General features: G+C 38.3%; 2 protein-coding genes across 7 annotated transcripts in view; one reads left to right on the top strand and one right to left on the bottom strand.

Moving 5' to 3' along the window:
* CEP85L (centrosomal protein 85L) overlaps positions 1-16,408 on the top strand; it is a 90,027-nt gene that overhangs the window by 41,658 nt on the left and 31,961 nt on the right. The gene's annotated exons all lie outside the window — the stretch shown is intronic.
* PLN (phospholamban) lies at positions 189-11,096 on the bottom strand. Of its 2 annotated transcripts, none has more exons than XR_013984371.1 (2): positions 10,794-11,096; positions 189-2,395 (listed from the first exon to the last, which is right to left on the bottom strand). XR_013984371.1 is itself a non-coding variant. In XM_080999803.1 (2 exons), exon 2 carries the CDS (start codon positions 6,560-6,562, stop codon positions 6,404-6,406), a length of 159 nt encoding a protein of 52 aa, XP_080855929.1. In that variant the 5' UTR covers positions 6,563-6,671; positions 10,794-10,953; the 3' UTR covers positions 4,625-6,403. The 2 variants fall into 2 exon arrangements, 1 of the variants encoding a protein (XP_080855929.1); XM_080999803.1 differs by lacking the exon at positions 189-2,395 and adding an exon at positions 4,625-6,671 and having other exon boundaries at positions 10,794-10,953.

Genomic DNA, 16,408 nt, shown 5'->3' with positions numbered 1-16,408 from the left:
ACTTCACTTAACGTTATATTCCCAATTCTTAGAATGACTGTAAAATAGTCCATACTACTTCTTCATATAATTGTAAATGGACGGTTGAGGATGAGAGAACGATAACTTGCTAAGGCTACCTACTGCATTTATGATTGATGTGGCATTTGAACCACAGACTTTTTGACTTAAACTCTTAGCCCCAAGGCTACACTTGGAGATTTATTGGGTATGTCTCAATTAGGTACAAAGGAAACAAAAACAACAAAGTACAATCTTTTTTCATTCTTTAGCAAAATTAAACTTTTGATACATATATCTGTATATTTAAATTAGTGAAATTCTTAACACTGGTAAGATACAATACTGTCAGTACATTCTGATATCTGTTGTATATACTACATATGTGAGTGTAGCTTTCCCACTAAATATGAACTTTTTATCAATCTCAGAGGACCTCAACAGTATGCAGAAAGTTGGAAAGACCTGTCCAGACTGCATATAAACTTTAATAACTGACTGATAAAGCAAAAGAGAGACATAAAATTGAGCAGTTAAATATTTTGGCTTGTGCCTTTGTAGGTAAGAGTTATATTGCAAGCCAGATCTTGGGAACCAAAGTGGTAGAATTCTAAGAATGCTGAGGGTAAATTGAATTCTCAGGAAGGTGACAATAGAAGTTCAGTGTGTGTTTTTTAAAAAAAGAATTAAACACATAAATAAAATGCTTTCAAGATTAAGGGCAGGAGAACATTCGGGCTTTCAGTGTATATATGCAGAAGTTCTATTCTACTGTTACAGGATTGAATGGTCTTTCTGTTGGAAATATTCCCATGTTTGAAAACTTATGAGAATCTAAATAAAATGGTATTGCATCAGACTGTTCAATCTCTTTTGTTGTGATTGCCAATGTCTGATTTCTGAAATTTATACAGAAGTCTATAGTTGTTTTCCAATATATATGTGGTATCACAGACATTTGAATACTGTAATCTCTGCAATTGCTGAGCTTCCATTGGCTATTCCATTTAATGTAGAAGTTCTTGCCAGCCATTCTGCTTCTGAAGGTGACTGTTTCCCTTTGATGGGCATGCAGACAGACAGACATATCTCAAAAAGGTGCCCAAAGACATCTAAAGTTCCTATAGTAAATTCACTGAGCTGTTCATTCTGTGAAACAAATCTGTAGGCAAAGCTAGTGTAGAAGAAATGTATGCATTCTGAATTTCATAAAGGTCTCTTTGAAAATTTGATTCCACATTACTGTATATTCACAACAATGAGCATCACAAGTAAAAGAATCATAGACGCATCTAAAAGTCATGTGTCATCTTAAAGACTCTTTGTTTTTTCTTGCTACAGATTGACATGGCTATCCCTCTGGAACTCTAGCCATATTGATCCACTGCTATAGTGTGTCCTTTAGAAATTCTGTGGCTTGAAAGACCAGTGGAGCTAGCTAGAGACTAAATGGGAGCGTATTGGTCTGCTAAAAATGTTGTGACTAACACATTATAATGGAATAATACATTGGCCCATTTTCAGTGTTCAGAATAATTAACAGTGTACATCTATGCATGTTCACTAGTAAGTAAGTGCCACTGCATTTCATGGGTCTTATTCCTTAGTAAGTTTGGGTAGAGTAAGGCCCATCAAACACTGAAATACTCACTTCTGAATAAGCATGCAAACAATTCGGCTGTATTTCTACCCCTGCCACCTTACCTCCTCTAATTATTGTTTGCCCTCATCCCCAAATAAAAGTCATAGGAACTTCCATGTTTGCTTCAAATAAATGTGCTTTCATTATTTTCTTCCTTTAAACAATTAGCTGCATGTCATTATTATTTTTTCTTTTCAGTATTTCAGGTTGTTGCGATGCACCTTTTGGGCCCTACTTGTAGAGTCTGTAATCTCAGAAGTCCACAGTCTAACCATTCTTTGGTAGATACGTAAATATATTATATTGATGATTTCTGCTGGTGACCATGTTGCAGTTATTCTATACTGTAAGCAGGTAGTTTTTGTGAAGTACAGTCTTGCTCTTCAGTTTTTTAGGTTGTGGATTTTTCTGGGTTTTGTTTGTTTCAGTGTTTCTGTTCACAAAGTTTGAAGCTTCAAGTAACCATAGTGGATTAATAGTAAACGTTCAAACAAAATGAAAAATTCACATGAGCTTTACAAGGATGTACATGAGAACAAGAACCAGGAAAATAAGTAGAAAATTGAGTAGGAGGTTGAGGCCTCTGTTTGCTGCAAGATCCATTGTAGGCATCCCTTGCACTTTTTATGTGTGCAACAGAATTTGTGATCACAGTTTTGAGTTTGTTCAGTTTCAGTGCCAGTGAATGAAGGTTGGCAGATGTATATCACATCTTCAGTTCTTGGCTTTTTCTGAGCTTTTTTTGTCCAGCACCTAAGAGAAAATGGCTGATGAGCAACAACTATAGAAACCAGTCCCACATACATACCGCCCGCCCTCCAAAACACCCTTGAAAGGAGAACTTTTTAATAAGTGGCATGGTTTGCACAAAATGACTTGACTAAGGGAGTTGTCTGTCTTATCATGCCAAGTAGAAAAAGTATTTTTTTCAAACAGCAGATGAAGTTGTACAATAAAATGCACGTTTACCTTTATAACTAGTCACATAGCACAACCCTGCCCTCCAAGTTGGTAATCATCTGGCTCTGTACTCATTCTTAAATCATCTGTTCACAAAGCACATTTAGAATTTAATATTAATAAATCAATGAATCCTTATCTGCAGAAAGTCCTTATACCATGCACTGTGGGTGCGTCTATTGTTTGCAATACATCTTAGTTACCATATTTTCCCGTGTATAACACAAGGTATTTTGCTAAAAAAAATAGTAAAAAATTGGGGGTCGTCTTGTACACGGAACATGGGCATCTGGGGGAATTTAAAAAATATTTAAGCATATGTCCAGGATTTTGGCTTGGGTGGGCTGAGGGGGTCCCTCCTGCTGCCACCCCCCCTTCTCCCCCTCCAGGCTGCATGCTAGTGACTGGCACTGCCTCCTGAGGCCCCTGCTGGCTCAACCACCAGATCAAGAGCAGCTGCCTCAGCTACCTCTCCTTGCCCTTCTTTCCTTTTTTCCCTCTTCCTCTCTGCCCCCAGCCCACTCACCACCTTCCTCAGCTCAGTTTGCTTGACGGCATGGCCCGTTGCAGAGTGGCCGCTGCCTTCCCCGGGTCTTCCTTGGCATCCTGCTTGGGAGCCTGCTTCCCCGCAGCAGCAGCTACCATGGGGGTGGGGGAGCGTGTGGTGCCCCAGTCGCAGCCTTTGCTTCTGCACCACAGCGCACTGCATGCTGGAAACTTTGAGGCCGATCGCCTCAAAAAAGATCAACAACTTGCCACCACCAATCATCCAGATTTTCACTTCTATTTTATGGTTTCATTTTCATAATTTTGGGGTCAAAAAAATAGGGGGCATCTCATACATGGAAAAATATGGTATGTTATATGCAGCTTTCCACCTTGATGAGTGGGTCATTGGCAAGTGGGTAATTAAACTTGGGAAAGGATGACTGGATACTCTGCCACCATCTCTTAAATTGGAGCTTTGAGGAGGCTTGGGTCATCTTCACATCTGCACTGATCTGACTGTCTCCATCGCCTACTCCAAGATAGAGAAGTTGAGGTGGGTCATGTGAATGCATAGTGATTAGAGTCATAGCCTCTCCTGGCTCCAGTAGGAAAGACTGGAGACAGTCTTGGTGGTGGTGTCCATACAAGGCTCTAGCTCTGGAAAGGATTGAGAGAGCTATTTTTGCAGCAGATACAGTGGTGCCTCGCAAGACGAAATTAATCCGTTCCGCGAGTCTCTTCGTCTAGCAGTTTTTTCGTCTTGCGAAGCAACCCTATTAGCGGATTAGCGCTATTAGCGGTTTAGCGGCTATTAAAGGCTTAGCGGCTTAGCTGCTAAAAGGCTATTAGCGGCTTAGAAAAGGGGGGGGGGAAGCGGGAAAAAATCTCAAGACTCGCAAGACATTTTCGTCTTGCGAAGCAAGCCCATAGGGAAATTCGTCCTGCGAAGCAACTCAAAAACGGAAAACCCTTTCGTCTAGCGGGTTTTCCGTCTTGCGAGGCATTCGTCTTGCGGGGCACCACTGTAGCTGTAGTTCAAGGAACACCTTTCCTGCTCTCTGTCAAAATGATCCCAACCTTTCTCCCTGGCTGCAAGGGGGGGAAATTGGGGCTAGACTTTTGCTACTTTCCACAGCGACAAAAGTTTGGAATAGGAGAACACAGCAATAGGATTGTTCCCAACTTCCTGCAGAGGCTCAGTGGTAGATCAGGAATTAATGCTATAATCTCACGTGGCTTCACCTGAACACGTTGGGCCATTTTTTCTTAGTAAGCATTCATAGAATTGGTCTGAATTGGAGGGGCAAGGGCCCAGGCATACATTTTGACAGCTGCCAAAGCCAGCCAAAATTTCTGGTTATATGGATTTCTCAGCAATTATAGTCCCCTTTGGGGGAAAGCTAAGATTGTTTAAAGTGGTGTGATACTGTTTTAAATGTATAGTGCAGGTAGGCCTCACTTCGTTAAATTTATTCAAGTTGATCAAATTTATTTACCAGTTTTAAATTGAAATAAACAGAAATAAGCCAAAAATGTCTTGCCAATCCATTAACCTTTATTTTTTATCTTAAGAAGGAACCAAACCTAATGTGTGTGTTTTTCTCAACACGGGAAGATCAGTTCATGTGTAACATAATTAGAAGAGTACATTCTCAATGTATGAAACAATTATAATAATTTAATGAGTCATTAGACATGGTTGCTTCTTACCAGTTCAGCTAAAATGATCACATGTACACTTCATAGAAATGATAAGTTTGGTTTCAAAACATTATGAACTTATTTTTAACCATTGGTGGGGTCAGTGCCTAGAAAAGCTTTGACCATGGTTAAGGTTCCTGGGGAGTATTAAATCCTGTAGTTCCTTCCGTTCACAATTATTAACCAAGGTAAGAAATTGAAAGCATATATGCCCAGTCCATGAGTAAACTCGATTCTATACGTCTCCCCCCCCCATATATAATATATAGACAGCCATAGTATGATGTTTTGGCTTTTTTGTACATTGAAGCAAATATTCAGATCTCTGAATGCCATTTTAAGGAGTGAAATTTTAAAAAAAACAACAACCAAAGGACAAACTGCTTAAATCAATACTTTTTTCTTTTCTTTTTCTTTTTTACATTATTGGAAGCATTTATTCTGTTTTAAATATTACTGAGCACTGCCAAAATACAAAGCATTCACCTCGCACTTTCCCCATACTTAGTGCTAGATTCAACTGATCTGGCACGCTAGAGGAAACCAGTGCTAGCACAACAGGGCTCCCCACCCCCATCCCCACTACACCCCCTGTGCCTCCCCATAATCCACTCTGAAGAACCCTCAGAACAGTGTGCAGAGAAGGGGAGGGGAGATCATTCTGTCAGGCAAGAGGAAATGCTTGCACTGATAGAACAATCTCCTTAGCGCTGCACTGAATCCCAACTTTTACGTTTGAGAAAAGCATTGATATCAGTTTTACTTCATTACTTGGGTTTTTGTGCACCAAACTCTTACTTGTCATACTCTATCTACATCCAGTGTCTTCCACCACTTTCAGATTACCTTACTTGAACACACAAGCGAGGATATGCAGTATTTGCAAATATATCTAATGCCTGAAGGTTTATTTACATTTGGCCACAGTTTGGGTCTCAGTGCTTCTTTCAGGCTGTTCTAGACAAATGCCATTGCTGAAATGTTCAATATGCATGTCAGGTAGAAAATTAACTTCATTTAACTATGGGTTGATTGAATACGTTTATTTTTCAGACCGGAAAGTCTGTGACCATATAATGGTTTAACATTAATTTCAAGGTTTCAGTCATAAACATGCTAAAGCAAGCTTAATAATAGTTTGAGTAAACAATCCAAGTACTCAAGATTTGAAAGTAGGATATGCAGAATATTTTCTAAACTATATAATGATCTAAGTGTATTTGTTAACAGTTCATTTAGCCTCGATCTCTACCTACCCATTCAAATGTGAACCCATTTCAGAGCCAAATTAAAACTTATTGATGGTCATATGTAAAACTTGCTATTGGACATTTTATAGGTTTTTTTTACTAACACATTGATTCAGTAAAACAAGTCTGCAACATACACTTAACAATATGTTTCAAATCACTGTTCAGTACAGGAGCTTTTAACATGGTTGCAGTGGCTAATAAGTGAATAGTGCAGCCGGTTAGAAATTGCTTAGTCCGAATGCTGGACTTTCTTGCAAGGATTTCCTTGTGCTGGAAATTTCCTCTTTGGTTCTTTTCTCTCTCTGGCTGCTTTCCCCATTTGCACAGCGCAGTGAAGATCAATCAAAGAAGCCAGACTTCAAAGAAGCATCACAATGATGCAGATAAGCAAGAGGCATATTAAGATAAGACAAAAATTCACAAAGAGCTCTTGAAGCCTTTGGCGTGTTTGTGGGTTCACCTCAATAGTTGAGGCTCTCCTCATAGCAGACCGGGTTATGTACTGGACCTTCTCCATGGCAACAGGAAAGCGCAAATTTTAAGGAAGTGGGTGCAGATTTTTAAGAAGCAGTGGTTTTCAAAGGCAGTGCAAAGTGCTTAATATCTTCTTAAGAATCTTTGTGGAGCTGGGGAAAGCAGGAAAGTGAATTGTTAGAAATACAACAAACAGTGCATTGACCAGGGCAAGTGCAGATTATTTCCAAGTAAACAAAATGTTTGAAACAAGCATGTGAGATTGCTTTACTGTGTGAGACATTTATACATAGAAAACAAATCTTAACAATAAGACCAGACCTGCCTTTCAATAATACCACACACACCAAACTTGTTCTCAAGACCACTGTGTATGATATGAAAAAGAGCTGTTTGCAGCAGGTTTACCATATACTTGTATGTTAAAACCATAACAAATTTGAAGGAGACAGTCATGTGTTTAATATGTGGCTGGAATACACCTCCTGGGTACACATGTTTGCAATTCATCATAGAGAGTAACAGTGGACATGCTGCAAACACGTCCATGTCTTGTAAAGCAATCCTGAGAGATGTGGTTCATTTGCCGTACCAGGTGTGACTTGTGACCCATTAAGCTGAATGTAGCCCACCAGCCATGTATGGTGGTTCACAAAGGGCTTGCTAAGTGTTCTGTTTTTAATGCCTGCCCAAGACTGCAAAAACAGTGAAGCTGTCAAGCTCTTGGCAGTCCAAAATGCATAGTTGGTGGGCTCTGTTCAGCTTAGATCACATTTGCAAAGGAATGTTTTATATAAATACACTCTACAACTCGGCTTGACTTTCCATTACTTTTTAGCTCTCTTTGATTCTGTATAAATGAAGGGCAATAGACCATTAGCCATTAAAATATTTGGCTGACACCATGTTCAGTTCTTTTTTTCTTTTCTTTTTCTTTTTCCGGTTTACATTTGACAAGGGTAGATACTCTAAAACAAACACACACACAAAAGGCAGGCACAAGACAACTCAAGGGACCTTGTAAAAACGGTGTTCCTTCTTCTAGCCAAATATGGACTCAGTTATGCTAAAGTGTTTATTCTACTCTAAGCAAGCCGTAGTGAATTAAATGCTAACAGATTTGTATTAAACACCTTTGTTAAATATGGCGTGACACTTCACAGACATGTCACATAGCTAGCTGATGGAAATAGTTATCACTCGCTTGTTACTGAATAAAAAGCACAGATGCCCTCTTCCTGCATGTAATATTATAAGATGAAATTATTTGATGGAAAAACTCCACTCTCTGGGAGGGTTAGCAACATACTTCTTGATAGAACAGTATTTTTGGCAAGCTAGGCTGTGGCTTTTTCTGTAGTTAAGAACTTGCATTTGTCAACATGAGGCTTTTCAAAGAGTTAAGACTTGATGATTAATCATAACATATAAGCAAACAGCTGTGATCTCATTTCACTGCAATACATATAGCTAGATGAATACTGTTGCCTGTTATTATTGCTCTGAAATTGGAGAAGACATTGGAAGGACATCAGTGTTCCGTTTATTGTTTTTGTTTTTGTTTTGTATCTCTGAACTAGACAGGTCTCTGTACTAGACCTTAAAAGACATTTGAAGGAAACAAGAATCACATCCCAAGCCTATGTTCATTTAAATCCCACTTTGTTCATTGGGGTAGTCTGGTCTATTTTCTCCTGTCTTGTTCGGAAAACAGAGAGTTCTTAAAATTGAATCCCTCAATTCCATTTAACTTAAAGTTTTGCTGACGTCAATTCAGACATCAAGTAGTTAGTACACAAAAAGTGGAGGATTCAGAATAAAAATGGGTTCTTTGATTACAGATGAGCGTCCACTAGATAGAAAAGAGGAAGAGGAGCAGTAGCAGTTGTTCTTTCATTGTTTTCTAAATATATATTTTTAAAGAAAATGGTGAGTGCTGCTTCATTATTCCACTAGAGGTCATCAGTTTACTGCTGATTTCTCCTTCTTGAAAGTTCATTCAGGAGAGACAACTTATAAATGAGGGGGAGACCATTAATATCACAACATTTTTGAGGAATAAGTCTGTTCTGCTGGGAGTCTGTTTCTATTGTCCCTCTCCCAAAATTGTTTTGATACGGTTAGTGGCAGCAGTTAATCAGTTATTTCTGTGCAAGTGAAGATATTTACTTTATCCCACTTAAATCAGTCTTGGGATTCATTTAAGAGGCTGGGGACAGATCTGCATCATATAATCTTATAATGAGCAGTGTCAGCCATCAGGTATAACAAGAAAAGAATGAGAAATAGAAGTGGTATATATGTATTTTGGGGGGGGGGGAGAGAGACTGGGGGTTGGCGAGAAAGGGCAGGAAACAACAGTATGGAAAAAGGAGGAATAGTGGTGCCCAAGAAGCTATGTGAAAGAAGCGATGAGCACATATATATTGGCTAATTAAGCAATCTGTGGCCTTTTAAACTGTTTGGGGGTTATTATTTTTGTTTGTTACTATGGTATGCATTTTTGTGTTTTTATATTGTAAACCACCAGGTTTCCAATATAAACAAGCAGGCCGGTATTGAAATGTAATAAAGTATAATAATAATAATAATAATAGAATTGACTCAGGATTCTAGGGAAAAGGTGAGATGAGGCAATAAGAGAAACAGAAACGGGACTATAGAATGTTAAGAAAAACGGTTAGGAGAAAGTACATATTTTCAGTCACAGAGAAAAGGCTCACTTTCATAACAATGACAAAAGCTGTTTCAAAGAGAAAAACATAAGAGTGAACTGATCTCTCCTGACATATTAAAAGTAATAAATAAATGTTTATCTAGCCTGCAAGGAAAATGAAGCAGAAAAGAACTTTCAGGGTGTCTAAAGCGTGTTTTGAGATTTTCCTCCTTCCAGTGTAAGTTCCTTTTAAAAAAAAAATTAATAAATGAAAAATCACAAAGCAAATACCCCCCCATTTTTTAAAAAAAATTATAACAATAAAAACAAAACTTTTCTTAGCTTTATTATGCCCCTTTCCCCACTTGAGAACATACAGTGAAATGGACCAAGTTTTGCTGTTTAAGTCGGTGAAGGAAGTTATTCTAACATGCTGTAGAATTGCTCTGAGATTCTTCCGAAAGCTAGTGTTTGTGTCTGTAACAGAATTGGCTGTTATTCTGTGTTGCTGGGTTGTGTGTGTGTGTGTGTGTGTGTGTGTGTGTGTGTGTAAAAAAAGGCCTCTTGTGGACAAAAATAAAAATGCAGCTGATTGCTTTGAGAAATATCTATAATAGAAATTAGGTAGTATTAAAAAAACTACAAAATCAGGTACTTTGAAAATGGGAGTTATGTTTCTATTGGTGTATAAAATTCAGTGGTTGAAAACATGACATGTTACTTGTAAATTAACACTGTAGGTAGGCTGCTTGAAAAAAACACCTAGTTAATGACAGTGGCTACAACCATGCACAAGATTAGGCTTCTTAAATCCCAGTGTTTTTAAGTGACCTTAACTGTGTAGGATTGTAGCCACTGGCTAGGATCCAAGAAATAAGGCTACTAAATCTGTGCCCAACATGTCACTGGGCTTTTGGTGGGGTTTTTAAATAGCAACACCTCTCCATGCCACATTACAAACCATTTTAAAACACCAAGGACTTTAAAAATCAGTTTGTGATTTTTATGGCATGGGGTGTCATGTAATTCTCACTGGCTATGCAGAAACCCTTAGGCTTTCTTAAATAAATACTCTGGTCGCAGGGAATATTAGTATTAGATGTGGCTTGCTGGGCTGTAGTAAAAAAAACAACAACATGTACAAGTATACCTGTTCGTACTAAAACTGCTTAACTGCTAATCTGCAATGTAAACACTACAAAAATAAGATACTTTTACAAAAATAATAATAAGAAGAATAAGAATATAGTAACATTTTCAATAGAAAATTGAAAGTCTAGAAGGGAGGGGGGAATAACAAAATTTCTGACACTGTGACAGCAGGATCCTTTGCTGTCCACAAAGCACTGAAATATAGCTTGATTCTGTCTGAATTCTTTTACAATGTTTCTTCCCAAATCATATGCCCTGCCCCCTCTGTGTACAAATGCTTTTGCTGTACCTGCATTTATTATCAAACAACCCTAAAAAGATGCAGAAGGTAACCAGTGTTGGAGTTCTGCATCAAGCTAATGGTTCTCAACAAAGGCTGCAGACCTCTCTCTTCAAGTAGGATAGCTAATTTAGAAACCCACAATCCCTTATACATTTAAAAAAAACAACAACCATATTCCCTTACCTCAATAGCCAGTGATTTCTGAAATATGTGATGGTATGCTCTGGGAAACTACAAGGCTTCTCCGTCACCGAGTTTGTGGGAACAACTGAAGTTGGTGGAGGGAAAAAATAACAAAAGTTTCATAGGCAGGGCTCATGATGTCATCCAGGAATTTAACTCTAGTGATTGGTTATAGAAGAGGCTTTATAAGAACAGGGACATTGCACAGCTTACATCATTTAAAGCAGTGATATTTCGTTCTTGAGCTATAGGGAAGAGGAGTGAGTTAGACATATGTCTACAAATGTTATTGAGATGTGAATTCAGTCAATAACAAGTGTACAGTGAGGACACATCACTTTCCAATGACAAAATCTCTCGCTGTTTCCCAACTGGACTTACTGTTTTCGGTAACTTTCCTGTAAAGCTGTATACAAAAATGAAAAACTGAAACACATGATTTTGATTTTGCACTTACTAATGAATATTAAGGACCAATTTTTCCAGTGATCAGGACTCTAATAATGCTTACTGTGGGTTTGATCTAAACATACCTCTCTCATGCCACACACTGCTTTTGAAATTATGAGTTTCAAAACAGTTTGCAGTATTAAGTGGCATCTGCTGTTCGGGGAACGGAAGGAATCAAAATTATCTCTTGTGGTGTTCCTGGAGTAGGTCTTCGGATTGTGCTGGAAAGTAAATATGGTAGCCTATTGGTTAAGTACATGACTTTGAAAGAGCTCAAGAAACTTCACAATATTATGGTAAATTTATCACACTTGGCAAATAGTTTCCATATCTTTTTCATAACAAAGTATGAAATCACTTCCTAATGCAAGTGACTTCCCCCCCTTACATATCATGATGTTTGTACTGTATCAAATTAGCAATTTTAGGAGTGATGCAAGTAGCACTCCTTTTATCATCAGTGTAGAGCTTCATTATTGTTGGGGTGATAGATCTCAGAGGCTTTCAGGAAAAATACATTTTTAGTTAAAAAAAAGAACTTTTGTCAGTTGGAAAGAAGGTACCATCTTTTTTTACCACATGCAATTACAAACAGGATCACTTACATATGGATAGAATACAGGCTATTGAAAGTTGCATCTTGAGTTTCATTTAACACACTTGTCAAATGTGAAATTTTGATGATTAAACATACATAGTTTATAGCGTAGAAATGAGTTTAGAAAACATGCCTTATGACTGTTGTATTATGACGGTTCTAATATTTTTGGACCATTCTTCCACAATTACTCGAAGAAATTGTATTTTAAAAAATCATTTCAGTGCAGAAAAGAATATTGTGAACCTAGGAAATCCCTTCTCAAATATCAGCAGTGTTTGAAACCCCCATTGTTCTAGTCGCACTTTGCGAGAGGGAATTTCATTAGTGCAATCAGTTTCTGACTTCTGGGTGTAGTACTGCGCCTAAGATTTCAGATTAAAACTGCAGAGTAGAAGGGAAGGAGGGCCCTTTTTCTGCCTCCCTACTTCCAGCTACTCTCTGAAGACTGGAGAAGAGACCTTAAGAATATTAGGGGGGTGGGCAGAGGAAGGACTAGACCATGTAAAAAATGAACATAATATTTTAGCTGCAGTTCATTCATTTTCAGCTTTGTATTCTTGTTATTTAAAAAGCGTGCCTAGACATTCCTTTGTTGCACCCATAACCTAGGTTTAATGTGCCATTTAGCTCCTAGCTTTCATATCCTTTCACAGCCCTTTTCATGTTCCTCTTTTCTCTGTCTCTTCAATGTCCCCTTTCCTCAGACCCTTGTTTTATCACCTACTGTTGCCCTGCTTCTTTGATTATGAGCTAACTCGCCCTCCTTCCTTACTGTTTCCTGTGGCTTCTTTGCCCTCTGCTTCCTTATCTCCTGGGCTTGAAAAAAATGTTTTGTTTCCTGTAGAATTGCAATGTTTGTGAACATTCCTTGACAGCACACCTGCATATCCAATCTTTGTCAGAAGCTTTGTCACCAGCTTATCTAATTTTATAATTTATCTAGACACAGTTTCTTAAGTGCCATGCAAATAAAAGTGATCCATCCATCCATCCCTGTATTTGATACTTGTAAGTTTTACATATCTTTGTGAATATGCTCACATGTCCTCTGAAGAGAGGGGAAACAGTTTGAAGCACCTTCTGGACATATGTCAGTCATGCGCAGATAAAATAATATACCTTATTTAATTTCTAGGTTACATGAGAGGGACCTGAAAATAATTGATGTCTTGGAATACTGGCACATATGAAAAGCAAAACATGTATTTAAGCTTTGGGCTGACTTTCATTTTCTTCAGGGGACAAAAATGTGCAGCTGCTGCTTACATGGCCTTAAATGGAAATGATCTGGGTTTTCTCCAGAGGGAATAGGAACCTACGACCAGAGCATGTTTCTCTTTACTTGTTTATAGAGATGTGGTAAAAAATATATATATTTGGGGGTCACATCTAAAGAGAGAAACATTTTATACTTTGTTGTAGCAACATATTTGCTTTTTAAAAAATGTATACCTTGGAAATAATTCTGACATCTTATATACTTATTTCTAAGTATATCTTTATTTGTACTGTAAAAAGATATGACTATGAGTTGAAAGGTCATGAGCAACCATGGCTATGACAGTGCACTAGCATGGTGGAGTTGGTTTGCCACTGCATGCCTAAGAGCTGCCTTTCTAACCAGGCTGCCAAAAACATTTTAAGCCATGGTTGAGGCATAATGCTGCTGCAAACATATGTGCTTGTGGAAGGGGTCATATATCATTTGTCCCGGTTTAAATTGCTGGCATCTCCAGTTAAAGAATCTCTAGTAATGTGTCTTGAAAAGGTCTTCTTTCTGAGAGACTGCGGACAGTGCTGAGATACAAGGACCAATGGACTGAACCCAGTCTTGTATTTAATCACTAGCCTGGTAGCCTTGGGCAAGAAAGGATTGCTAGCAGGCATGCCAATGGAATTCCCCACAGGAAGTGGGTGGACAAGCATTCCTCTTCTGCCAGTCCCCAGCAGGCTTGTGTTATGTTATGTTATGTTGTGTTGTACTGTAAACTTGTGGACTTACAAGGCTGGGCTGAACCAACATGAGACAGTTTAATATATTCATAAATGCATTTTTTGTGGGATTACATCTCATAAACAGCACAGTAAGGAGGACATGGCCTACATGCCTGTAATGAAGAAAACATTCAAGTCATACCATGGAAACGACTAATGTCATGTCTGCACACAAACTAAATATCTGACCCAAAGCTCTATATTGTTGTGATATTCTGTAGAACCATTCTTCAGAAGAGATAAGCAATTATAAAGCCAGTTTGCTTTTTGGGAGGGATGGTTTTATTTTGTTTGATTATTTTGTTTGATTTTGAAGCATTTTTTTTAGACTTGCCCTCTTGTTGGGACCCATGTCTTATTTGAAGTTGTTTTTCTTATTAAAAACAATTTATTGCTTTAGAAAAAGGAAACTATTCACTGGGAACAAAACCAGAAAGTTTGCTTAACTAATAACAAATAAGACCAAATTTAGAATGTTAACATAGAGCATGAGAATGCTATTAACTCAGTTCTGAGAGTTCCTTCTCTTCTGCACCCTGGATTGGTGTCAAGGGAGTTGAACGATGATGTAGTGGACACCACATTTCTTACCTCTGCACAAAACAAAAAAAGATTTGCAGAGTTGGGAATACACATTAAAGACTGGTTGCAATGGCAGTACTTTTTTCAACCATAATGATATTGGGAGTTGCTGCTGATTGTACCCTGTTCTTTGTCCGCATGAATGAACTTGAGGGTGTTCAGAGCTGAAATGTATTCTGGAAGTGGTCCTAAGAATTTGTAAACACTAGTACTTGCATTTAATAAGTCAAAATGAAAACAAGTATTTGTATTGTTCTTATGAATGAAAATTAGTTTTAATATCATATAGAAAACCCTAAAATATTTTAAGCCCTCAGAATCACCATCAACATCTCTATCCCTCCTCCCAGCCTTCCTCTTGGAATAAGTAGAACCTTTACAACAGCAGAGAATATCTGGATTGTCATTAACATTAATGGTCAGCGTTTATATTTCCCCCCTTGGTCATGCACTGTTAACGCCTATAGTCATGAACATGTCAATCAGGCATGTTAAGGGCAAGAAACCACTTCTTTGGCATTTTGACCTGTTTGGAAGGTTTATAGAAACAAAGCTAAAAACTAGGTTGTTAGGTTGGACCAAACAGTGTGAATTCATAATACTTTTCCCCACCATGTAACATGTTACTTTAGAAAACATTACTTATTTGGCATAAACAGCAGCAGCAGCTCTTGTGTTAAGAGTCTTGTAACTTCGGAGCTGTACTGAGTGTTTTTCTGATAAACTGTTCCAAGAAGCACCAAGATTAGCTGTGTTCTTTGACATGTTATGAGTGCTGGATGAACGCAGAGGCAAAGGCATATGAAGGAGAGATAAAAGGCTGAAATGCCAGTTGAGGTACTGTTCCAGTAAGCAAGAATTCTGGTACTGGATTATCTCTACTTTAGCAGCAATTACAGACTAGAGGCCAAAGATTACATTTGTCACTCAAGCTGTTAGGATTTTCAGCGGTGGTTTACATTTTTACAAGAAGAGCATTCTGGCTCTGTACAAAGTATAATGAAGTAGAATTTACTGTAACTATCTAGAATAGTGCCTTTCAAGGTTTAAACAGCAATGGTCTGGATCTCCCCATTAAAGACTATTCAGTATGTACAGTTCACTCTTTCAAACTGGTCTGCCTAGGTTTGGGGCAGAGAAAGAGGGAAATTAATGAAAGCCTATGACTACAAAAATAGCTTGTGAGGGTATTGTAGTGCTCAGCTGCTGCTGAGTGGGAGGGCGAGCAACTAGAAAACAGAGTTCATTTCCTTACAGATGTTGTGAGGGAGTGGAGGTAAGAAGCAGCTAGAACCTCCCAACATGAGCATAAGCTGATGATGTCATCACTGCATATTGTGTACTGCTAACCAGTGAAAAGAAGCATACCTCAGGGACACAGGCCCATCTACCTCTACTTAAGTTACCTCTTGGTACATTCATGGAGTCGCTCTCCCTCTCATTTATTGTTTAGTGTTGGTGAATGAGTACTGTACTATAGCTATATGAGTACTATAAGCCAAACTACCAATGAGCATAAATCCATGTGACCCCAATGGAAATAATTCTGGAGAAACAACAACATGCATAATGATGGATTGGTTCAGTTGTGTTCTTATATTATCAGCCAATTAACACAAACAGACAGGTTGTTTTTAAAACTTAAAATGTGTGTTTTAATTTGACTGTGGTAAAAGAAGAGACGGGTGCCCACAATTTGCCTCTTGGTTCATTCAAAGTATAGCTCTCAATCTCTCACCTCCCTTTTTCTCTTGAAAAGAAAGATTCATGGCTATGTTGGTAGTTTGACTCTTAGAACATAAGAAGAGCCTGCTGGTTCTGGACAATGGCTTATCTGGTCCAGCATCCTGTTCTCACAGTAGCCAACCAGTTAACTGTGGGAAGCCCATAAGCATGAATTGAGCACAGGAGCACTTTCCCCTCCTTTAATTTCCAGCAACTAGTATTGAGTATCCTCCAATTCTGGAGGCAGAGCATGGCCATCATA

Source organism: Podarcis pityusensis, assembly GCF_964106645.2.
Source record: "Podarcis pityusensis genome assembly, chromosome: 3".
NCBI classification, from domain to species: Eukaryota; Metazoa; Chordata; class Lepidosauria; order Squamata; family Lacertidae; genus Podarcis; species Podarcis pityusensis.
Note: the sequence above shows the minus strand (reverse complement) of the source record. Positions and strands in the feature narration are given on the sequence as shown.

Coding starts and splice junctions, on each gene's coding strand:
- PLN (XM_080999803.1), bottom strand. CDS start 6,562: ATGGAGAAGGTCCAGTACATAACCCGGTCTGCTATGAGGAGAGCCTCA.